The sequence below is a fragment of the Strix aluco genome, chromosome 4 (assembly GCF_031877795.1).
Source record: "Strix aluco isolate bStrAlu1 chromosome 4, bStrAlu1.hap1, whole genome shotgun sequence".
Taxonomy (NCBI): Eukaryota; Metazoa; Chordata; class Aves; order Strigiformes; family Strigidae; genus Strix; species Strix aluco.
Genome location: NC_133934.1, coordinates 50,351,479 through 50,377,848, shown reverse-complemented (window position 1 = coordinate 50,377,848; position 26,370 = coordinate 50,351,479). Strand labels below are relative to the sequence as shown.

At 39.6% G+C, this 26,370-nt stretch overlaps 1 protein-coding gene across 4 annotated transcripts in view; it reads right to left on the bottom strand.

The window, feature by feature from the left end:
- Positions 1–26,370, bottom strand: part of SH3D19 (SH3 domain containing 19) — an 89,384-nt gene that overhangs the window by 35,670 nt on the left and 27,344 nt on the right. For 2 of the 4 annotated variants that reach the window (XM_074823030.1, XM_074823029.1), the window contains exons 3-7: positions 10,173–10,213; positions 2,892–2,932; positions 1,917–1,959; positions 538–685; positions 102–303 (exon numbers count right to left, since the gene is read on the bottom strand). In XM_074823030.1, coding sequence (XP_074679131.1) covers positions 102–303; positions 538–685; positions 1,917–1,959; positions 2,892–2,907 — 409 coding nt within the window. In that variant the 5' untranslated portion in view covers positions 2,908–2,932; positions 10,173–10,213. The remainder of the gene's footprint in view (positions 1–101; positions 304–537; positions 686–1,916; positions 1,960–2,891; positions 2,933–10,172; positions 10,214–26,370) is intronic. The other 2 variants (XM_074823027.1, XM_074823028.1) reach the window with 1 other exon arrangement.

Genomic DNA, 26,370 nt, shown 5'->3' with positions numbered 1-26,370 from the left:
TAACTGTTATTCATATTAAATGCTGCACAGACCAATAATAAAGAACATCTTCAGGAGACGGAGTAAGGTTTTAATCAGTGAGAAATCCAAAACAGCCTCACCTGGATAGCCTGCAGATTCCCAGTGTGTAGGCACACTAGTTTTAACATTACTTCCTGGCAAATGGCTGATTAGTTCCTCTGGAAAGTCAGTTTGTGTTGCAGAAGTAGTGGTATGTCTAGGAGCAGCAGCATTATTGTTATTTGTTGTATTGACTTGCACTTGATTGATTTCTTTTATCACTTGCTCATATGATGGTGGAAGCTACAAAACAGAGAAATAAATATTAATGTTCATCCAGATGTGATCCTTTAAAAAAGAAAGAAAGAAGCATATAAATTTAAAAATACTGAATTAACATATGCAGAGGAAAAGAACACTGTCATAGTCTTTTATTCAATGTGATGAAAGTCTTAGCAAGCAAAAACTCTGTTCCTCTCTAACTTAACATGCTTTTTACCTTTGTAAATCAAACACACCTCATAAATTCATGCTCACCTCAGCTGGAATATGCTCATTTCTCCTCCACTGAGCATGAGATGAAGCAGAAGGGAATCCTAATCCGTGAGGAGTGACAGGGCTTGCACCTGGAAACCAGGACGACGGCCGGAGGGGTTCAGCAGCAACTATTGTAATTTCAGGACGCCTGGAAATGAAGACAGAGGGGAATAATTACCTAAAACATTTTAGAATAATTCTTTTAAGTATAAAAGACCAAGGTTTTCGCAGCATGGAAAATCAAAATATCTCAGGTCTTTTTGATTTAACCAAAGATGTTTTCCCATGATTTCAAAGTAACTCACCTGACCTTTCTACCAAGCACTTAGGCTTCCATTCAAAGAACCTAATTAAATGCCTAAGCCAAAAAGTAGGTTTATTGGCTTCAGTGAAATAATTTACATGCTTACAGCACTTAAACACAAGTGTAACCCAATTAAATGGAAGAAGTCTTAGTCTTCACGGGATAATGAGAACTAATCAGGTGGTTGCCCTTAGCCTGCTACAATGTGAAAACAGTAGGATAGTTAAAACTGCTTCTGGCTGGCTACCTAAAAGCTTGTCTGTTCTCAGACCTCTAGGGAAACCTCCCACTGTGCTAAAGTGGGGCAGAGCAAGCCTCATGAGGCCTTTGGGACAGGGCCTATTTGCTTACAGCACCTAGTACAATAGGGACTTCTGTGATAGTTAAGGACCCATAGGTACTACCCCTGTTTTACCACTGTAACAACTTCTTTAGAGCATAAGCTGCAGTAACGGCCCACGTTCCCAGACCATGGTCCCCAGAGTACCACTGATCAATCTAGAGTCTCACACAAAATACACTTTGAGAAGTGAGTTTTGTGAGTAGATGAAGCATCTGCTACAGAAGCCTCTGTCTGCTGACAGAGAAAAACTGCAGAAACGTAACTTCTAAAACTATTGTAAGAAGGATTAAAAAAAGGGGGCTACAGTTCCTTCACACCTGAAATAATGGCAGACTCAGTTCACCACCCCTCCAGGTTGATGACCTCCTTTCTCAATACCCTTTGAGAAACTGGAAGGAGGCCTGAAAGTGTGCTTATTTTCATTGTGAAGTGATCCAGTAAATAGATGTCAGGAAAGTAAAACAGTTCTGCAGAGGTTTGATGGTTGGTTGCATTCTTTGTTTGAGGACATATACAAAAGTTGATGAGAAAAATCCTCAAACTCAACCTAGCCTGTGCTTAAGAATCACAGTATTTCCATTTTATTCCAAGTCTAATTTATTTTTAAACACACTAAGGACAGAAAGAAGGAAAAAATAAACCAGAGGAGAAAGCAACAGAAAGTAATACTGTGACACAATCTAACAAGTTTTACAGTAACACCTAACTGCAATATAAATAATAGCATCATACCTTCTATCCCTCTGCTGTTCGCTATGGCTAGAGGTCCGAGAAGCTATTTAAAGAAAAGAAACAAAAGTTTTAAAGAGGTTAAATATACTGTCACAACAATAAGACGAGGATAATAGCAGAGCCATTACCAATCCTCTGTCAATGAAATGGAGAACATATAGCATCTGATCATAAATTCCAGATTTTAAGAGTGGCCAAGTTTAAAAAAAAATAGTATTTGTATTAAATATGAGAAGTTTTTAAAAGGTTTAGGGTGCAGTTTCATAATCAGTTTAAGTCACTCTATGTCCAAGTTACCACCAAGAGAGATGGTCCTGTCCCCTTTCTTCCTCCTCACCACTGTTCCTGCATTCTGCATTGTGGTGACCCTAGAGTTGAAACTTCTTTTTCTTTAGTTAAAACAATCCATGAATAAAACAAAAAGAAGTGTTAACCATGTCTGGCTTTGCTTTTGATGGCTCATTTCTGAGATGTGTTCTTTAATCTTTTCTTAATGCCTCTTTTTGTTTGTTTTAGAGAACGTAAATGTACTAAGACATAAAACCGTAAGAAGCTATTTCACCCTCCTTTATGTAAAAAGAAAAAATTAAATGTTCCCAGCTAGAAATTTCCTAAAGTTTAATCACTTGTGGATTAAAAGTCAGCAACATTTTTCTTTTTTTTTTCCCAAACAATGTGTTTTAAGTTACATAAAAGAAGTGAATCCTGACCTCTTCATTTTTCTATTTTTGACATATTTATATTCAAATAGTTTTTGTCAAGGGCCACATTATATTTTCATTTTGATTTCTTTAGAGAGAAAAGGAAATTATCTGAGGGACAAATTTTTGCATAGCAAATGCAATTTAGGAAGCGTTAGAGTCTTATTGTGCAAAAGCTGACAATTATGCTGTTCCTGTGTCATCACAGAGTCATTAGCTGAAATTGACAAAGCATACTTGATTCAAGAGTCGCATACTATAGTGTCAGACATACCTCTTCCACAGGGCATTTTTGATGTGCGCTATTCATGAGTGCTAGAGGGGAAAAAAGAAGGGGTTACAGAGGAGGAAGAGAAGGTGAAGGAGCACAAACCAAGGCTTCAGAGTGCCAGAAACCATGATCAAATGGGTTAGTCACACAAGGATAGCGCACGTGCCAGTGTTGTAAGAGGACAACTGTAACATCTATTCACAATATAGCATCTTAAAAAACTAAAAAAAGAGCAGATTTTATTTCTGGTCTCATGCTGATTTTAACAATGGCTACTCAGAAGTTTCCCTTGTAATAAATTAACCATGAAGAATATAACTGAATATGGGAATGTTCACTGTATGGCTCAAGAAAGAGCCACTGTAGAAATGGGGAGAGGGAAGTCAAATCTCTTTGAATGCTTTATTTAGTTTAAAATCATGGTTTATTTGGGTCTGCGCTTTTTCCCTTCCAAAAATAATGGGTTACACTGAGGAGTTGATACAGATGCAAAGAAGCTGGGATTCCATAATTTATACTCCCACTACCAAAAAGGTATGGGCAGGCAGGTTGATCCCAATAAGGGGCACACCTCAAAATTTTGGGCATGACTGCACATCTCCTAAGCCAGTTCTGTAAAAATTGTTTGGCTAAAGTAAGTAAACTTCACCTTCACCTTCTTCTTCAGAGACGTTAACACAGCATTGATCTAATACACACATTAAAGAAAAAAACAAACAAACTGACCCAAACCAACCAATTCCAAGATTACTTTTGCACAGAGGATGGAAGAAAGTGTTTGTTTGGTAAATGTACTCAATACAACTGCTTGAAGTATAGCCGAATTACAGTGATAAGGGCATTAGAAATAAAAGCTAATTAATGACGGACATAAAACTCAATTGATAAACCTGTCAAATTCTTTCATTCTTTCTTAATTTCTAGCTAAATTCTATATGCTGCTTTCTCTTGTGAGACTCCAAATATACTTCTATTTATTAAAGTTATTAAAACAAATAAAAAACCCCTAAAAAAATCTGAAAGACCTTCTTCCTTAACACAGGCAAAAAAACTCCAGTGAAGCATCTATGTAATCCATCAGACTCCAAATTTCAAGTAAACTCACTTGAAAACACCACATTTAAAATATTTATATAAAAATAACTGTACTAGTAGATATAAATATGTCTCTTCAAAAGGGCTAATAGCCAAGCCATCATATATGTTTTCAGAATGTACTTCTTCTGTTTGAAAAAAAAAAAAAATCTCCCAGGCATTTATGGAATCAAGCTACTTCCATGTACATAAACATTTAATATAAACATTTATTTTTTAAGCACCTTGACCAAGTTCTTCCCTCCTTCCATCACCTGCTCCCCTCTTTTTGCTGTCATGTTTTTGTTATAACTACACTTCTAGAACATTTTTTGTTTTGGAAGCTCTTAAATCTGCAGTAGGAACAGAGGTGAAAGCTACTGCATCTTCTGCTCTCATGTATTTCTTGGAGTTCCACAAATACTAGAGAAAAGAAAATATAAACTTTCTAAACAATCCTTGCCTCTAGATTTGCAGTTTTTATTCCTTTACCATTTCAAAGAAATGAATTTAAATTCAAAAGTGTATGAAAGAAGACATGAATTTTTAAAATATAGCACACACCTGATTTAAAAACATAAGAAAAAAACCCGCAGCCATTTTTCTGGCCTTGTGGTTGTGCTGTTTTTTTGTGTGTGGCAGGGGTTTTTTGGTAGGGGGGAGGGGGCTAAAGTGGTGGCCCCCTGTGAGAAGCTTCTCAAAGCTCCCCTGGCTACAAGTCAGACCCACCTCTGGCCAAGGCTGAGCCAATTAGCAATGGTGGCTGCACCTCTGTGATAACATATTTAAGAAGGGGAACCTGGGAGGAGGAGTGGGAGTTGGGAGGAGGATACCTATGTGAACACTGAAGTCAGTGGAAGAAAGAAGGAAGAACGGGGGTAGGTTCAGCAGTATAGAGACCCACTCTGCAGCCTGTGTTGAGATGGCAGGCCACCCCCCTGCCACCATGGAGGTCCATGGTGGAGCAGATGCTGATCTGCAGCCCATGGAAGCCCCCACACCAGAGCTGGTGACCAAGCCTGAAGCAGGCTGGGACTCTGAAGGAAGAAGCCCCCGCTGTTGTAGTTCAGTGCTGGGAAGACTGCAACATGCAGGATGGATCCATGCTGGAGCAGCTCAGGAAGGGCTGCAGCCCATGGGAAGGACTCAGGACTCACGTCAGAGAAAGTGCATGGAGGACTGTCTCCCATGAGAGGGACCCCACACTGGAGCAGGGGAAGAATACGAGGATTCCTCCCCCTGAGGAGGAAGAAGTGGTGGGACTGACCACACACCCCCATTCCCTGCCCCCAGAGAAATTAGGAGCAAAGCTGAGCCTAGGAAGAAGAGAGGGGTGGGGGGAAAGTATTTTAAAGATGTGGTACTGCTTTTCACTGTCCTACTCTGTCTGTTAAGTGTTGTTGTTGTTAGTGTTTGAATTGTTCTTTTTCTTCCCCTGATGAGTCTGTCTTTTGCCCATGGCTGTAATGGGTGTATCATTCCTCTCTGTCCTTATCCTCTTGCTTTATTTTTTCCTTCCCATTCCTGAGGGGGAAGGGGTGAGCAAGCAGCTTTGTGGTGCTCAGTTGCCCTCTGGGGTTAAACCACAACAGTGGTCTTTTGAACCTGTAAGTCTATTCCTCATTCCATTTGTGGATTGCCTTGAAAAAGCACACTATTAATTTTTCCCCCAAATTTCAAATTTTGATAGCTTTAAGATTTACAAAACCTTTCTTCCATCAGGGGATTTAATGGAAATGTACTTCAGTGTTGGTTTACATCCTGACAACTTGTTGGCTCCTCAACTTCCACACTAAGAAATGCTCAGGGTGAGAATTGTTGACATTTCCAGAAGCATACACTTAATGGTATTTAAGTAAAGGTAAGCAAAGCAGTTAAAGAAGGGGTGGGAGAGGAAAAACTCACTGCATAAAATCCACACTTTTTCATCTTATTGGTCTCAGGGGAAAGGAAAAAAAAAATGTCAAATCAATTTATAACGTCACTATTTATTTCCAACAGTGTCAATGAGGCATCTAAATGCTTTTAAACCAGTATAGTAGAATTTAAGCAAGTAAAGGATTAATGGTAATACTGTAAATAGAGGACAGATCAGTGATTTACAGATTAATTTTCTGTACATATTTCTTACAAGCACTATTTAGTGAGCTTTATTGAATTATTTTTGATTGTGCAGTGCTAAAGGGTACTCAGTTTGTGCTATATACTTATGTTTCAAATGTTTTTCCTCTACTGTTTCTTCTCTGGGTCCTAGTTTTCAAGTGCACTTAATATGTCATTTGTATTAGGAACACATAGAGATTATGGTATGGGGGGCATTTTAAACTATGAGATTAAAGTGCCAGTTTAAGTACAATCACTATTATACCACAAACCCATAAACTGCAGTGCTGCAGACAAACTGGTGGCAACAGAAGTCTGACATGCTGTTTTGAGTCTTTGGAAGATAGCTGGCCTAGAATCTACAGTCTTTCAGGCAATCTTTTAAGGCAATACTGAGGCAATTACAAAGTTAATATAGGGATCTGCTCAGAGATACCATCCTGATGTGAGCATTGTGCACTTCCACAACATAAAACACTGCATAATAGTATTCCTATGTTTCAATTAGCAAATCTGTATGAAATACTGTACAGTTTTGTCATTGCAGTGTTTTAAAAGCAAGTTTAATTTTGCATTAAAAATTGGAACCATAGCCTCAAATAGCCCAAGCCTTGTGGGAAATCAAGCTCCAAATTTTTCTGATGATTTTTATCTATTGTCCCTTCCAGCAGCTGTGAGTAAACATGATCCTGCCGATTAACTATTTCAGTTAATTCATAGAATCTGTTACTAAAAGGTTTTTAAGTAATAATATTACTTTCTACAACAAGGACATGTGCTAATATTTAAAAACACAGCTTCTTTCAATGCTTTTCTAACACCAAGCTAGACATTTCTACCATCAATCCTATGAAATATGTAGACTATTAGACTGAGAAGTTACTCTTCTCACTATATAGCTGCCTAGGAATAGAGATTATTCATTGTAGTGTCTGAAGGAGAGCCTCAAGAGTGGGAAAACACTCCCTCCTTTACCTACAAAGTAATACACCAGAAGAGCTGACAGAATGGTGCCATGCAAGAGGCCACACTTGTGGTCGTTGCAATACCAAACATGGCTGTGGAGGCCCTTCTTCAGGGACCACTAGAGGATAAGGTAATCCTCAAGCCAAAACCAGAAAAAAAAAAAAAGTCTGATTTCACCCAAGATCTGATTAGACTATTTCTGCAGAAGTGGTGATTCAAACTAATTGGAAATTTTCATGCATCTCTGAAGTAAGAGAATTGAAGCTTTTCTCCTGAACTATTTCTTGGCACAAGGGGGAGGTCTTGCTCCTTTTTTTCAAGTTTTGTTTCCAGGCACCTCAGGGAAATGTTAGGTTGTCTAATATTAGAGCTGGGCTGATTTAATGCTCAAATGTAGCTAAAAGAGATGGTGATGCCCAATTCCCCTTCCAAACATGGACTTTTGTCCCCTCCTGAACAACCTTAGCACTCATATGACTCCACAGTAAGTGAGTTCAGAGTGTGAAATAAAAAATAAGAACTTTCAGTACAGTTTTCACCCGTTTTATCTCCCTGAACCTGCTCACCCTGGGCTCAGACCACCAGCAGCACAGGGGAAGGAATGTGTCAGCCCCAACAGCACTGTCTTGTTTCCTGCCTCTGCTTCCCAGCTCCAGGTCTTCTTTGAGCAACTTCAGTGAGGGAACTGATCAAAAATAACCTAGGGGGGTAATGGGGATTCCTCCTCCCACCCCCAGTGAGGTTAAATACCCTTTTCACAGCTGACCAAACTGCTGGGCAATGTAGAGGCTGACATTGCTGCTGAATAAAATCTGCGTTACTACACACTTAGAACAAGCCTGTAGTTTCACTCAAATTTGACAAAAGTGATTTATGAAGTCACTTCACTCCTTCCTACACCTTTCCTTGGGCTGTATGTTCCTGCCTCTGCACCATTTCCTGCATTATGCCAGCCCAAATGTTTGTGCAGATGGGGAGAGAATGAGGTCACGGAATTGATCTGGTTGGGAAAAAGTGGGAGCCAAAAGAACCTAGGAAGCCCCCAAGCAAAACAAAACGAAAATGAAAAACAAACAAAACCCACAGCCAAAAATGGCTGCAAAACCGCCAAATGGGAAGCCACAGCCTCAGAGTGCATACAAGCTGTTACACATCCTTCATGCAGCCACATATTTGCTTAGGACAGATTGAGAATGGAACAAGCTTGCCGGTTCTTCCAACATTTTAGGGCAGCAGACTGGCTTCTGAGGTCTGCTCCTTAATGCCACGCTATTCTGGAAGAGTGGAGAAGCAAGCAAAAACATCGTTCCCCTTTGTCTCACTACTTCAGCACTTGGCTTGCCTCTTTTTACTTTCTTTGGCATTCTTGTGCATGTTGCTGTGTGGGTGTCAATGGAAATAGTTTCACTGATTTCAGTGGGAGCTGGATTTAGTGGTGTGTCCTGGCCCAAGACAATCATTAAAAATCCAGGGTATCTTCTGAACAGTTGAGATTAAAAAATTACTCCCAAGCACATCACATGTTCACATGCTTGCTTTCCTCAAACGTATTGGGCTCACTTTTCTAAATTCTTCTGAGCTGTCAAACAACTGAAACATAATTACACCATCCTTCTATCCAAGGTAGTCAGGGTGGCTGTAAGAAAAATAAACCCTCTTCCTCTTTGGCCACAAAACAGGGAGAGGCTGCCTGATACAAAGTCATATAAAGCGTTGTCCAAACGTTGGAAAGTTGCAACTCTGCACATACCTGTCATGTTTCTTGAAAATCAGAGATAATTTTAGGAATAAACTATGATGAAGAAATAAAGACAGATTTCTAACTCTGCTAGGGAAATACACTTCTCTAGAAAATACCATACTTCTTCCAGATTACTAGCAAGGGGAGTTAGGAATTACTCAGGGTCCATTTTTAATTTAGGGCCATACACAGGTATGGTTACTGACTGGCATACAAAGAACTATGGTTTCATATACAATGCCTTGATACGTGCCTGGAGATTTTTCTAGCTTATCATCTGAGTAATTCACATGGTACACCTATTTAATCGTAGTTATTTACATATTAATATTATTAAGTATAATGTTAAAACATATGAGCCAGGGCTTCTTGAATAATTTTTTTTTTAATTGATTGTGCCTTAAATCAAAGTATCACTTGCTACTATATTTTCAAAAACATAGATATCAATTGCTTAATGATCTTTTAGATGGTTTCTAAGTTAGATGAGGTACTGGGGCTTAGGCAGTCTCAATCAATTTCTGACTCTACCACAAAAGGCTCTCTGTGATCTGGTGCTCTCTGTTTTCCAGTTTCCTATCTATGGCAGCAACAGCACAAATAAAGTGCTGCATTTTAACTACAGCATCATGCAGACTTGCTCTGAATAAAGCTTTCATGATCCCCTTTGACCACCTCCAACCTAATCCATACTAATGAGCCCCTGATTAATAAGTCTGGGAGAAATAAATCAGTGGTACATACACTAATTTATTTTTCCCCATAGCAGAATTCTGATGCTTATTTCATTAATATGAAATTGAAATCATGGACAGAAAGAAAATAAAAATGAAAAGCAGAAGAAAGAAACAGCACAAAATACTTTGGAAGATGCAGCTAAAGAAATTATGTGCCTGGAAATATCATGAGCAGGGAAAGGCAAAGAGGAGTTAACCGATGAAATCAGGGAAGAAGAGTTTGGACTTTGATTCAAGATTTATAAACAATTTTTTGTTTTCCAAAATGAGCCCAGTGCATGAGTCTAATCCTGTCCCCAGTATAGTCAATGAACAGTTGCTGCAGATTTCTACTAAAATAGAACAATCTTCTGTTTTGTCAAGTGAACTAAAAATTGGGCATGTGTAATGCAAGTTCTTCAGAGATGGATCACATCTGTGCAAAATGCATTAGTGCATAAATAAGAAAATGTCAGTAACTGGCAAGAAGGAACAGCCCGTCAGCAAAGCAAAAAGATGGTCTAATGTGAAGCAAAAAAGAAAAAGGATGAGAAAGAAATTACAGCCCCTCAAAAGCCTGCTAGCTACTTTGTTTTCACATATAAAATTAACCAGTTACTAAAAACGAAGATGTAGCAATCTTACAATATTAAGGTTCTCAAAAAATAGGAAAAGTGGACTTACATCTCTTGATTGCTGCTCTTATGGATGACAAGGGTCCTTGGCTTAATGAAGAAAAAAAATTATTACAATGTGATTAATGTCTCAAAGAGGAAACAACTAAGTAACATCATGCAGAAATTCCCCATATATTGTAAAGGTCTTGCCAAGTGCATTTTTCCCCTAGGTTGTTATCTTACAGAAATTTGTCCAAAACCCCTAGTGTATACGAACCATACCCAACCCCTTCTAATGAAAACCAAGTTATAGCTTAGCTGGAAGACTCTGCAAAGATAGAAAGCCAATTATTAAAACCATTTTTTCTCTCAATTCTGTGTTGAAGTTCACATTCTGTCTCATTTGACGGGAAAACTTGGAGAAGGGCCCACGTGGGTGTGCGTATTCTCAGAATATAAGCATTTAATGACAACATTCTTGTAAATAAATAAAACTTACACAGCCAAGTAAAAACTTACAACCCCTTTGCTAAATATTTTTAAGAATTACTTAACAACTTCTCTTCCCTTTCAGTTAAGACTGCATTTTTCAGTAATAACTTGGTGGGTGGGATTAGACAGGAAGACAATACGACCAAAAATCTGTTGATACACAAGGACAGAAAAATGTTTCCTTTTGCCAACTCATCTGTTTTCTTGGTAAGACCAAGGTTTCTCATGCCCCTCTTCTGAATGTCTTATTTAACAGATACAGCAGTCCTTACTATTTTTGCAGGTAAAAATAGAAACTAATTTGGGATTATCATTTTCAGAAAGTGTTGCTAACTTGAAGAATGTGGTATTAATAACCTGACACTGACACTTGTGCAAAGCAACAGAGGAGATTTAAAAAAAAAAAAAAAAACTCCACACAACTATTTCATAAAAGGACTTTTTTACTCCTTTTTTTTTTTTTTTTTAAAAAAACACATCAAGTAAAGAATACTTGTTGGTAAGAAGCCTCTGGAAGCACTGAATAGTCTTTTTAAAGGCTGAAAATAAGTAAGACTATATCTGGTTCAAATTAATACAGTATCTTAATTACAACAGAAAGGTATACTAATCAAGTCTTTTCTGGAAACCTTCCACCACAGCCTTCATCACCGGTATGACAGCAGGAATGTTAGTACAAGGGACAGCATTAGCATTTTAACACTGCTCTCACTCTGCCTGCAGCAGGCATGCAGCACACCAACTCTGTCAGGGCTCAGTTTAGCTCCACATGCACTTCCACTGCAATTGCTGATGGCTGCAATTACTCCAGTGGGATGAAGAATAGGGGGATTTGGAGGAAAGAAGAAAGTCAAAAAGGACATGGATGAAAAATGTTCTCCCTCTACAGTCATTCTGAAAACTAATTAAGACTAGAAATGAATGTTGCTCTGACTGAACTGTTTTCTGAAATAGTTTGGCTAGTCTAGGATAAACAATGCCTATTTGTCTGGTTTCAGAAACAGTTCAAATGTGGCTTGGCCCCTATCCATACAGCTAGCAAAGCTGCATTAGGAAACATTTCTATCAGTCATATTTCACCATGCATTCTCAGCAGAAAAGGATTCTAATTTTCCTTCAAAATGTCCCATCATAATACAGCCTTATCTTTAAGAAACACTTTTAGTTGTATGTTCCTCCCAGATGTACCCAAGACTCCTTTTTTAATTCCTTGTAACTCAAGTGTCTTTCTTTTGGATGTTCATTTCTGAAGTTTTATTCTTCTGCTTTCATTGCTGTGAATAATTACAATCTTTAGTGTTTTATTTTAATCATATTTAGTATCAGACAGGAAGGAGACTGAAGTCTGGTAACATGAATCTGAAATCTTCTGGAGTAGCACAAACTTTCTATACTCAGAATTCAAGATTTACTTAAGTTTAGTAGCAGGAAATTGGGAAATCTATAAAGTATGTGTATTCAAGTAGCAGTAAGAACCAAAGAGAACAAGTTAAGTTCTTTCTTCTGCTGGCAAGAGCCCTCTGACCCATTGCAATTTGCCTCAGAATGTGATGAGCACTTTCAGATACAAGCAGGTATTTTTGGCTAGATATCATAGGAGTCATCATGTAGGCAAAAGTTCAAGTTTTCCATGCAGTATGAGGACAAAGGGGTATAGAAAATGATTTTTAAATGAAAATGCAAAGAACAAAGAAGCAAAACCTTTCATGAAACCAACCTTGTGAAGTTGAAGTACAGCTATATCAAGAGCAAAGCAGTTCAAGTATGCAACTATCTGTGCAATTTAGAACCGAGGATAACACGGTTCTGTTAGAAAATTTATGAGTTCACAGGCAAAACAAGCTGTTAGCAGATAGTTTTTCTTTTCCACTTTCCATTAACGGGTCACCCATCAACAACCTTTTGGCAAAGCACTACATTTCCTACCCCCAGGAGAGTCTGATTCACATTTAGCTTACAATTATTTAAGCCCTTTAAAAATATGGAAATGGGAGTGGATGTAGAAACTCTCCCTCTCACTCCCCGAAGCCCTGTAAAGAAACTGCAAATTCCATAACTTTGTTATACACTAAACCCCAGTAGTTTAAATACGATGCTGTTCCTGGGGCAGCTGGTAATTTTGCCCATACCTTATGCTGAGCTAACCTCTCCCTGTTCCACAGGCAACAATTTCTGGCCTCTTGTCCCATCTCGCAAAAAGAAGAGTGATAAGGTTACTAATATCCTCCTTTGCTCCACAGTTAATGATACATTTTCTCTCAATCCATCCAAATAATTAATACAACCAAATTAAATTTAATTCTCTTATTTGATGAGGCAGGAGCTGCAGCAATTACTCTACTGTATGGAGTCCCTGTTTCTTTCCCACCTCCTCCTCCTGTCCATAAAGCCCAGCACTGAACCAGAGCACACACAGAATCCCCACCAACACATGTGTCAAGAAAAGAGGGAAGAAGTTTAATCCACGAGGGACCTCTAATCCTGGGCCCAGTGCGAATCCCCCCCCCCCCCCCGCAGTTCATCAGAACACCTGAGGGGACAGTATGACAATAACTAGCCCCTGGGGGTGGCCGACAGCAGCTCCTGTGTCACCCTGCAATGCACATAAGCAAAGTCCAAACTCATACTGCTGGAAGAAAACAGTGCAGAGAGCAGGAAGTTTCAGAGCATTAAAGACTGACAGACATTAGCTCCAACACCACCCCAGCCATACCTAATATGGAATAAGTAAAGATGCAAACTATTCATCCATCCCCCACACGATTTAGCATGCAGGAGTGGACAACCAGAGCCACTCCTCTGCAATCTGTACATTTATCCTAGACCTCACTTGCTGTTAATTTAAAGCACAAACTTTGTTTCATTTCCAGCTAAGGCAGCAGCTTCATTGAGCTTCGCCTGCCAGCCCCTCAAAAGGGGGAACTAACCCACCTCTGGCAGGCTCTCTGCACACCCAAACCCACTCAGTAAGTTCAGAGGGGATCTGTAAGCTGCTGTACCTGCTATGCTGAAAGCATTTGGGTACTTCGAGTCAGCAGTAATATGAAAAAGGGTCCCATGGGTCACCATTTCTAAAAGATAAAGAAACTGGAGTGGTGTGTTTGAAGTTGTTAAACACCTACTCGCTCTTCCTGGCAGGCTTTATTCTGGGTTTCAAGGACAGTTTTTCTAAATAGAAACACTTGAGGAAAACACTTCAAAATCGTAATTTAGGTCTGTATATTGGAGAAATAAAAATGCCACAAACTAGACTGGGCAAAAAGCTGGAACCTGTTCAGTAGAGTTAAGTGCACTTACTGTGTATAAACCATGGTCTCTACCTCATTAAGGGCTCTGCTCCAACGCTTTTACTTGCACTATGTAGTGTCTCTCTACAAACACAACTTCAGCGTAGCTACAGTATTTCTCAAAGGCCTGCTCCTGCAGGGTGACTCCTGACCCACCACAGCGACCTTGCAAGTATCACACACCTAAACAGTCCCCACGCAGCAGAGGAGGGGAGGTGCTGTTCAGGTGGAATAAAGCTCAAATCACACAGGCATCTCCAAGCGAGCAGGCAGGGATTTGTGTGTGCCTGGTGCGGGACAGGATTCAAGTCAGACGTTACCTGAGCAAAGAGGCCAGGTAGGTTCTGGGCTACCTTTTCATCCACACTTCTTTTAGCTGTTTCAGGAGCAGCAGTGGCTCCAGCCCAACCAAGGGCACCTCACAGACATGCTCCCACCAGCCGGCTGATGGTGAGCCAGCTCTGCTGCTGAGCACAAACAGGCAGAGGAGTGCTGGGCTTTATCTGCCTCTGGAGTACACCGGCAGTACTGGCTGCGACTGCTCCCCCCTGCCTGTTAGCATACCCACAGCCATTTAGGGGGGTCTCCCCAGGCTATCTACAGTCATCACCCTCGGGTTGTGGGACTGCTTGGCATACAAAAGACATCCCAAGCTACAGTTCTGTCTCAGCATTCCTCCTTCATCTACTTCCACCAGTATCTTATTGGCTTGCATGGGATTCTCAGCAGGAATTGAGCAATCCTCCAACAACATCTGCTCCCTTTATCAGAACCACGATCTTCGGTTTCTTTATCTAAACTGACATAACAATGAATATTCTAAAGGAAAACTGATTGCACTTCTTTCATACATCACTCTAGACATACACAAAAGCCTGGTGGGGGAAAAAAAAACGAAAAAGAATGATCACTTGTTCTAAAAAATGAATATACTGAAGCATCTGCTGCAAAGTCTCAAAATTTATCCTTCACATCATGTTATACGAAGTTTTTCTTAAAATATCAGTCCTTAGGTTCACATACCTGTGTAAAAGCTTTTTAATACATTTTTAATTGTGGTTATTGACTGTTTTATACACACACACAGAGAAAAAAAAAGTTTAAATGTTGCTATGTTTAATGTCTTGTGACTTCTTGGAACGTGAGCCAAGAATTAAATAGCTGATGTTGAAATTACTGTGAGTCAAAACACTAGCTTAATAAAAGGCATCATATATTTCTTTCAGTTACTTTAGAAATCATGTCATCTTTATAACAGCCAGTATACAACAGTGTAACATTTCAAAAACTTATTAGAAGACATTATTCCAAACACAAAATGTTTAAAATGGCACCTAAATGATTTCACTGCAGACTGAGTCACACAAAGATATCGGTAATTTTATAGTTAAATTAAGGGTGGTGCAAAAGATCAGATTTACCACCACCCTGAGAGCAGGCCAAAGACAGACCTGTTAGTTTGACTAAAGTTAAGACAGAAGAGTCACAGCTATCCCATCTTCATGATGTGGATGCAGTAGACAGAACCGTATTAATCCTGTGGATTAAGTGAATCTACACTGAAAATGTATCCACAGTGACCAGCCTCTTCAGTGCCTCCACTGCAGAGAAGACTCCCAGTTCTCCAACTGATACATGTAAATTAAATTGCATGACACAAGGACTCCAGGTGCAATTTCTCCATTAGCGTAAGAGAAGCGGAGACTGCACAGCCAGTAGTCCCGCTTTCCCCCATGCTCACCATTTCCACCAGCTCTCTTGTGTTGGTGCTGACATGGTCACAAGTCTGCTGGATCAGCCACACAATTTTGCTAACAACAAACAATCCCATCCCAAACATCCCCATTAGTTTTCAGCCAGATAGGCTGACTGCTCCAGCTGGCTGCAGGGCCACAGGAGCACCAGGGTGATGCTGGAGAAACAGTGGAAGCGGACAGCTGGGGAGGCCCGCAGCAGTCCTTTGGGGTAGCAGCTCAGGCTCTACTCACAAAACCAAACCTTAAATCTGTGACTCTGCAGCTAATCTGACAGCAAATCACCAAATGCTGGCTACGTCTTGGGTCAGCTGTTCTTCTCACCCTTCAATATCAGTTGATCCACTTTTTTTTTTTTTTTTTCCTGTTAGTGCTGGTCATCCAGACTGGCTCACTGGGAGGTCAGACAAGCACCAGAAAAAAAGGAGCTGGCAGCAGCCTGGCACCACAGTGGCCTCTCTGTAAAATGACGATGCACTCTCACATTCTCTGCTAAATCATGGGGTACTGTCATGGCCTTACGGGTACAGGAGGTTAATAAATATCCAACCACCCAAGAAATCACAGGCTCAATAGTAAGATCTTGTCATCTAGGAAATCAGACTCACCTTGGTACAACTTTACTTCTCTCTTGGGTCTAGTCCCAAAAGCAAGTAATCCTGAACCAGTAATTAAGTCCGGTGACAATTCAATCCTCATCACTATGCTGAGGATGTCTACTTCTGCATCACTTAATGAATGCTGCAACTGTGACTTCCCACTGTCCGGACAAGTGAGGATGTAGTTAAGAAGCAGCTAAAATCCAGCTGCTCAGCTAATTAAAACAGTTCATGTTGATCAGCATAGGGAAAGCCTTTCAGGAATTGCTCTCTAGCTGTTTCTTCAACCACTCATTACATATTCATGTGCTTGTCACTGTCATACTTAGGGACCACATTTTAGCAACCAAACCTTCAATTTTAAGGCAGAACACAGGCAGGAAATCAAAGCAGATAATGGCAGCAGAAGATAACATTTCACACTCCAACTCTCACAGCAAACTATAAGTCATGAGGTTACGACAGCTTCCACACTTAATAATGTCCAGCTTAAATCTTACAGCTGAAACACCTCCCAAATTGTTTGTGAAACTGAGTCACTCAACTCATGTGCACTCCGAATTAACTCTTTCGTGATCCAAAGCTAGACATGCTAGCCAGATTTCCCCTGACATTTTCTTTCAGACAATAACCTGGGCTGAACTGCACCTCGCTCCTGAAGATGACTGTATGAACATGTCCATTCCAGAAAGGCCTCAGAGCATGATTCAAGTTATTCTTCATTGTACATTGCCTGATTTCAGTTCCCGATAAATGTATGTTACAAGAACAGAGAGCTCTGTTTATTGAAGTTTGGCCCTCCTGTAACAGCTAAGAATATTCTCCTCTATGCCATCTATCAACATATTTTTACTCACTGTTGTGATAAGCCTGCTAGTATGTTTTGATTAAAATTAATAAATGGTATTTATGCTTTAAAGACAATTTAACCTTGGTAGGAAATATTCTAGCAGTAATAGTAATGTAGCACTGTAAATGTAAATGCAAGTATCGCTGAATTGTCATAGTGATAGTGACAGTTTATTTGGGCCCAGCCAGCAATATATTCAGACACAAAAGTAATGGTTAAAAAACTGAAGGGAAGAACCAGCTCCTTCAGATAAAACAACTTGGTTGTAAACTGCAGCTTCTTCTGATGGAAATTCTTTACCATTAAAGGCTATGGAGTTTCTGCATTTGCAAACTCCATATGAAAAGTTTGATGGTGAAAGTTGATGGTGCCCTACTTATACAGTTAAACAATACAAAAAAAAGCTTATTTCTGAAAAATGGTTCTTTGGTTCAATAATTTGCAGTAGCATTTCAGTCAGTAAATCAAAGCCCTCCCTAGCCACGGACAAGGACATTCTGCTTGCTTCATACATCTCTGTACATCAAATACAATCTGCTGGCTGAATGAGCTCCAGAACCTTTGTAATTGACATCACAGATGAATAAAACCTGGTTTAATCATGAAGGATGAGCAGGACAAAGGCATAAAAAAAATCTGTAGATCTGGATCCCCAGGATTCAAGATATCTTTACAGGGCTTTAACTATTATAAAGTATGGATATTCAGGTTTTTTTCAAATAGTCTGTGTACTTCATAGAACATGTAAGTATAGTTTTAAGATTATCTTTAAAGTTTTGTAAAGGGAAAAAGTAGTATGCGAATGTCCTCATATGACCAGAAGCATTAATAATGATTACTAACAAAATAGGTAACACTTTGCTTTACAACAGTATCTTAAATCCCCAAACGAGTTACCTGCAGATCAACAAAGAGAAAAGACTAGGGGATGGGGGGAAAATCACCCAAAGCAAGGAAAAGATGGGTGTATTTCAGCTGACCTTTTGAAAACAGAGGCTGAGAAGTTTAGGAATAGAAACACAACAGAGCGTGGCTCCAGAGAGGAACAAGCAGGAACTATGCATGAGCTGGAGGTAAGGAATCCAGAGAAGAATGCTTGGGTACTTGCAAGCATACAGACTTGAAAGACTTCAGAACAGTAATCGAACCAAGGGAACAAGGTACAGGTGTTTGTTATTTTGCCTAGATCTGTTTGTTTTCTATGTAAAAATAACCTGTAAAATATAGGCCCATTTACTTCAACTATTGTGCATCCTTTGAGGAGGAAACTAGTGTATGTATGAGGAAGGAGTTCCTGGGGAATCTTGAGGCACCTTAAGGCCTCTGGCAGATGGATTGAGTCTCACTTCCAGGAGACAGTACCAAACAGCTAAAATAGTATCTGGATCCTGCCCAGTCAGAGATTAACAGCACACAATTCCAGCTCTGAAATACAAAAGCCAGATGTTTGAGAAACATCCAAAATGTGAAGTTCAACCTAAACCCCAGAAATGGGATTACAAGAAGTGTTCAATGCTGGTGTGACCTCAGTGCCAAAAAATCAGCTGAGCACCTCTGAGAATTTCAAAGTACAACAATGGTCAATGCTGAGCTCTTTGACAAGTCCCATCTGGTAGGATTTCCACGCTCCTTTAGCCTAATTCAACTTCTTCATAGACCCTCTGAGTCAAATGAGTAGCGTGAAATATGCTGGAGTTTAAGCTTTAGCTAAGTTAGGAAACAAAAGGAATTTCCTCATTGTTTTTATCATAAGATGTATGTTCACAGCAAAGACATTTGTGGTGAAGGGACAGTCTATAAGACAGACGTATTATACCCATGCATCAAATATAGTTAAGTCTTACATCAGCACTTAAAAACAAGAAACAAAAACCAAAAACCCTTCTACACTGTAAATGTGAACCAGCAGCCAAAAATGTGTGTAAGAATATTACAAGGTCATCCATATAAAGAGACATACTGGCTTCAAACTGGCCATTTATATCTAAAAGTAAAATAAATCATTTAACAAGCAGCACAAACGCTCATTTTCAACCCTCCCATGTTAAAGTCTCACAAAAGTAAAACTATCTTCATGCATCATCACATCTTGTTCCAATGGACTGCTGACTCACCCAGTTACACCCAGAATACATGAGGTCCATGAACTTGTAACAGTGGCCCTTACAGACTGCACAGTGCACAGATATTGTAAAATAAATCTCATAACCACACCCTTCACCAGACCTGTCTTTCTGGAAAGTGCCCTGCAGGCAGCTCAGTCAGAGAAATGGCATGTTTGCCTATATACTCTTCCCTTGCCCTTCCTCCAAAAACATTGAAACACTTCCTTTTCTTCTAAACCACAGATATTGACAGAGCTTCTGGTTACAAAATGCAGAAAATGATTAACCAGAAACTTGCACTACATAACAACAAATCATACATTCATACAACTGTAGGTCTACAATGTTCACCTCTGAGTTTAAATATCACCTTAAACTGCAGTCCTTTCTATTCATTCACAAAGATGCAGTAACTCTGAGATTAAAGTCAACCATTCCCAAAAGATACGCATCAAAGATTATTTTTGAAGTCTTGTAATTCTGATTCTACAATGATGTAGGTAGGGTATAGTATAGGTAAAGGTAATATCTTTGTTAGCCCAGGTTAGGGAAAAACAGCAAAGTTTTTACATACTCAAATTCTTTTCCAAGTGTGAAACAGAAACATCAACCATAAGAGCAAAACAGATTTTTTAAAATCACACCTACACCCACAAAACCTGCATCTATCCCAAACACACTGCAAAACCCTCATAGATGGGCACAGCACTGAATTTGCTGTAAGAGCACTCAAAATACCTATCTCAACAACCGAGAGAAGGCTTTTAACTGCTGGGGACACTTCTCCAGTGAAACAGATCTCATCTTTGAGCAAGTCACCATGCAAACATACTACGAGACAACAGGAACTTCCTCTACCCTCAATCATATACCCTGACTGTCTTACAACATCATGGACCTCAAATTATATGGCAATTCAGTAAATACTGCAGCCTCTAATGGATGGTTATAGCTTGGAAGAACTAATCACTACCATCACCTTTCGCCACTCAACTAAATTTAGCTTCAGCAACAAGCACCTTGAAGAAAGGATTGAACCGGACCTTTCCGGAACAACAGCCATAAGAAATACCTTGCCAAAACATTTCACGGCCACAGAAATCGATGCCCCTCCCTAGCCTGTAAGAATCTCCCAAATCCAAGGCTCTTTCACATGCTCCTCCATGCACTTCAATCAGTGCACCATATGCCATCAGGTAAATTAGGCAGAGGAAATTAAAGAGCCACAAAGTATCAGGTTCAGCTTACTCAGGCAACTGAAAGAATAGAAAAACCAGGGACCAGCAGGTTTATAACAACCTCTCATACCAACCACTTCACCTCTGACCTCTGACTCTTGATCCCAAATCTTTACAAAGATAGGCTTAGAAAATAAATTTAAGAAAAATACTCTCCAGTGCAGCTTAAAGGCTCTGGATTCAGATAATATAACAGGTAATTTCTCTAACCTCCACTCTCAGTGATGCCCTTAACTCCAAAGGCATTAAATTGTTCCAGTCCTTTTTCTCATGTCAGTCAACAACCTTATCTCCCTCTCCCCTTGCTAACATGCCTCTGGACCTCCAAAAGTAATAGTGACCTTTTTCTTAAGACTGCCTAATTGATTAACATGATCTGTTTAAACCCAGAACAATGGCATTTTAACTTTCTCAAGAAGCAGCAAAGCTATAGGGAATGACAGCTAAGTCTCTTACACTACAGGACGTAGAAAGCATTATATAAAACTAGCAGACACCAAGTTTGGAAGAGTCAAAGATGCTTTTCAGCATGCAACATGAGGTTAAGCTGTGGCACTGCTTGCCACAAAACACTACGGGTGCTAAAAGTGTGTATGAATTCAAAAAAAACTAAAGAAAATCCATTGAGGGCTATTACGTACAAAACATCACCTCTCTGAGGCCTTTGAGTCATACAAACTGGATGCTGACAGAATGCATGGATACTTTCCAATGCACACTTGTTTTTTCCTTATTTTTTTTTCTTTAGGTTTCTACTTCACACATAGGCAAAGACAGAATAAGAATACTGGAATCGGTGGACTTTTGGTCTGCTCCACAAAGGCCATTTTTACACCCCCTTAGTTGTCTTTCAGGATGGAAGTAGCTGCCTGTCTGAAAGCTTCACCATTTTTTCCAATTACTTCAGCTGTTCTAATAATATAAATCTTAAGATAAAAGGACAAATCTTGGGTTGCTTACTTTTTAAAGACATTTGAAAATTCTGATTTTCTTTAACATAAAAATAATCTTGGCAATTTCTATTTTGCACCCTTCAAGAACATTAATGATTTTGTTTGGTATCGCCATTTAAGTACATCTGTATTACACTATGCAAAATACCTGTTTAGCACCTGCAGCAAGACAGTTACCATACTAAGAAGCACATTTTGCCAATTCAAATACTAGTTGACATCATTTAAAAAACCTACAAAAGACAATATGGGAATAATATTTAAAGGAAATACAGGTAACTGTGTCGTCATTTCAGATCTGTCCTAGATGGAAAAAAAAAATGCTGTTATTAACAGAAAGCACTGGTAGTCTGTTCATACTATAAAACGTTCATTTGACACAACACACTTCCTTGTCAACAGCCTCAGAAGGAATACAATAGATTGGGCAGAAAAGCAAATAATCTTCTGTCCTATACACGAGTAAGGTGTGGTGAGAATGTCTCACCTGCAGCTGTCATCACTGTACTTGTCCCATGACACTGTCCTCTTCCTTCCTAGGGGTCCAACATTCACCTGTCAGGAGTGCTACATGCTTTTAGCATGGACCTAGTGTTTTAGAAGGGGCAGGGGAAACAAGGTAATAAAACAACACAATGGTCTTAAAAGCAGTTGCCCAAAAGAAACTCTGTTCTTGGGAGAAGAAGGAAATTTCATGAACTGGTCCAATCATAAAATGGTATCAGGATTGTTTGAACTAATACTGTATTAATACTAGATGCTGGTGTGTGAGTGAATGGGGAAGCAGAAGTCCAGATGACAGGGAACAGAAGAATTACAGTAGTAAAATCAAAGCTATTTCTTTCCACTAAGCATATATTCCAAGCAAAAATATTGCTTAATATAACATGAGATCACTGATGTACTTCTTTTGCTTGAACTAGATATTATACTGTAGATCAAAAGAGAGATTTAACAAAGTAATCATTGTTTGTGGTTGGAACACCATGATTAGATTTGGACCTTCTCTTTAATTAGAAGTCAACATTTGCCTCAAGCATCAGGAGATGGGAATATCCACTATACCCAGCACAGATGACAAACCTCTCATAACAACTCTCCCAAGATTAAGATGTGGCTAGGCACACTTATAAAGACCATACTTACATGAGTATTTTCCACATTTAGGGCTGTGTGGTTTAATTTCAGACCTTTGTATCAAGGGACCTGCCTTGGTTGTAGGCTCCAAGGGAACATGACTTTTTGTACCACTGACTCTTAGTTCTCTCTTCCTGAAGCTGAAGTAGCTGGAAACAGATGCAAAGCAGCTCATTCATATCTACACTAAGGGCTAGTACTAGCTCAGCTGAGCTTGTGGTTTGTCACAGATGGTCAAAACTAGGACAAATCCCGTATGTAAACATGGCTTAAACTCAAATGGTGATACTCGCACTGAGCAAAATACCACTTTTGAAAAGCGAAATTTTGTAGCAAAATCAGAAATGCAATGTTTACAAATGACAGAATCAGAGCCTAAAGTACAGCTGTGCAAACTGCACAGCAAGCATTAGACAGAAGTACAGTAAGAAGGAAAAAAACTATCAATGTGACAGGCCTCACTAGGAATATTTTTTCCCCCATGATGTGGTGAGGATGCAACTGTAACATGCTTTGAAAGAGTACTTGATCAATCATTTCAATGTTCAACCTGCCAAATCAGATGCTACTTAAGGTAACCAATTATCTATACTAGAATGATCTGCAGACACCAAAGAATAATTTACAATGAAAAGACAAAGCAGGTGAGAAGTACAGAAAAAAAGAACAAAAAAAGGAAGAAGTAACAATCTCTTCTCTCTTGTGCACATCAGAGTAAGAGGCCATGGAAACCAACGCAATATATTGCAAACCGAGCTCTCCCACTCATATTCCAGAGATGAAGGAAAATGTAGATACTGACCTGAACCTAGACAGAAATCTACATAAATCCTTAGGGAAATAAACCAAAGCTCAAGTATCAGCTCCAGCACTCTTAAAATATCAACATGAAACTCTTTCAGAGAGAACCAAACTACTACTACTCCTGAGCTGGAAGTTTACAACCTGCTCCTGACATATATCCCATAGGCTTCCCTTAGCAGCTCCTCCTCCTTCTCTGTTTTCTTTGAGACTATTACAAATACCTTTGAAAAGAATTTCCTTCCAGCCCCCCTTCCCATCCACCAGATAAATTTAATGTGCTATTTGTCATTGACGTGACTTGGGGAGAAAAAACCAATAATAATAAAGAAGCAGAATTAAACCCATGACTGATTAATTTGGCCCATCACATGTTACTTATAAACAGAGAATTCTAGTTCTCCCCACATCTTCCATCCATCTTAAAGCAGGGTTAAAAGACAAAGCCATATGGTTGTTTTAAAGAGAATTATTGCCATTTTATAGGGAAAAAGTGAAGGCTTCTCAAAAATGACCTTTAAAAGGAAAGCTCCATGACTAAAAAAAGCTGTGATGTGTAATTGTGTGCTTCCTGAAACCACCTTTTCCAGAACTGAGGTCTATCATGGTTGTTTATGTCCCAGACAATCCTCCTAATGCACAAGGAGGGTGGCCTTGTGTCTGGATGGTCCTCAGTACCTTCTACAGGAGTCTCCTCCAAAAGGTGATGGGACAGTGAAACAAGATGCCCAAAGAAACACTGAAATTCTTTCAGTGAAGAAGGAGGGTGAACCTTTTTCTCTTTATTGCTTCAACAACCATCTCATTCTCAGCATTATTTTCCATTATGAATTAGCCTAAGCACTGGAGAGCAGCCCAGACAACAGAAGGAGTTGTTCAGGGCACCAAAGCAAACAGTCCTTCAAAATTCCCTTTGCAGAAACCAGGAACAGAGCGCTCTTTTATTAAAACAAATCCCTCTTCTCTGTTTAGAAATAAGGAATCTGGAAGGCTAGCTAGGATGCGCCCTTCACAATAAGTCTTTACTGCTATCTGTGAGACGAATAGCCAAAAATCCCCACTGCAACAGTGATGAATTGGCAGCATTAAAACAAACACCCGCAGCAACAGTCTCTAGATACCCACACAATCCCTAATTGCCAACAACTAAGCTGAACCCATCTGCCATTTTTCCCTCCGCTCTACCTGAGATTTTTCTTCTCATTTACAGGTAAGTATAAACTGAGCAGGGAAAATTAACATTGCAAAGAACAAATTAAACATAATGATTTATTGTGGCAAAGAAGCTGCCAAAGAAATATGCTGCACAAAATTGCTCCAGCTTATTCTGCTCCCAGGAGGAACATCTCCGACTTGCACAGCACGTGCTGCTGACCAGAAACACATGATAAACAAAGAAAGATTCCAATCACAAGTTTCATGACTTTAAATCCACACTTAACCAGTGGGATTGCACCATGCTCCAAGTGACTGAGCCCAAAATTTAGCTCTCAGAATGAAAAAAACAGAGCCACATGATCCTACTTTTTAGATACCAACAACAAAAGTCACAACACCGTGGTCCTGCTTCCAGTTCTGCCATTGATTTATTGTCTGACTTGCAAGAAATCACTCTGCCTCCCTCTGCTGAACCTGCTTCATCTGTAAAGTGGAGATGCAGCTATTTTTTTTCCCTGGAGATCAGCCTTCTGATCCAACTAACCACATGAACACTGCTAACAGCCCAAAGGAGGGAATGAGATCCTTACTTCTGGAGTGGCACGGGCTTAGGAGCAGGGCAATTGTGAAACTGCACTCCAAGGGTTTGGGAAGGAGACTAGATACTTTTTATTACATCAACTTCTGACCTACCAGGACTGTACAAAAGCAGGACATTCCTCTTTTCCCAAGCTAAAAGTATGATTAGGCTAAGAGTAGCCTGCTACTCCCTAGCCTTAAAAATTGTAAAAGCTAAATAATAAGAATGTAACAGTAAAACTAGTGTCATGCCCAACATTTCTTCTACACACAACTCTTCCCTTTCAGATGGAGTGTCAGCAAGGTTCAAAGTCTCAAACTTCAGATCTGTATTACAGTCTGCAACACTGGCTGGATGGGCAAAAGCCTGAAATTTTCCTCTGTGGAACAGCTGCATTGACAAGGTAATGCAGACAATTGCCAGTGAACAATACAAGGCTTTTGAACAACAGCAATGAAAAACTGTATTTCAGGATGCTTGTGAATCTGGTCCTTCTGGATATTAAGTAGTCAGTGTCTGAACTAAAGAACTAGATTTAGACTTGTTCTTTTGACACTGTCTCCCACAGCATTATCATCTGGAAACTGAGTTAGTATGAGACAGACAAGCAGCCTATAAGTGGGCTGAAAATAAGGGGGCTCAATCTCTCTCCTGGGAGGTTTTCAAGACTTGGCTAGAAAAAGACATCACTGGCCTGATCTAGTGTTAGCATCTTTCCACTATAAGCAAAATGTTTGACTAAATGACCTGCAGAGGCCCCTTCCCACCAACATTTCCACCATTTTGTGATTTCTCAGACCAGAAGCAGCAGTAGCAAAGCCTCTCCATATTGCCCATTTGACTAAAGCACAACAGAGAAGTAGAGGTCTTTGGTAGGGTTACAAGAGCACCTCTCACTCTCTTCAATGCCCAATTCCAATACAGTACCCTGGATTTTAAATTTATCTAAAACACACAAAAACTGTTAAGTGACCTACAAAATTAGCAGTGAAATTACTCCCGAGAACAAAATGACTCAAGTTGTTAACATGCACAAATGTCAGCAGCAATTTTTGAGAACCTTCAAACTAGAATCCAGGCTTCAGAGGTTAGGAGCTAGCAAGATTTCTGCAGAAGAAGGAAGGAGTCTCATATTCCCCTTCAGATATGCAAAGCTGGAATTATTAAATGACCGACCACCGTAATGGTTACAACACAGAAAATCCTATTACTGTCTGTTTTCTCAAGATCTCAAAACCACATTGATTTGTAAAAGCACACTGATTTAACTATAAAGTGAGGACAGTTCCACTATATTCTCAGGCCTATGCC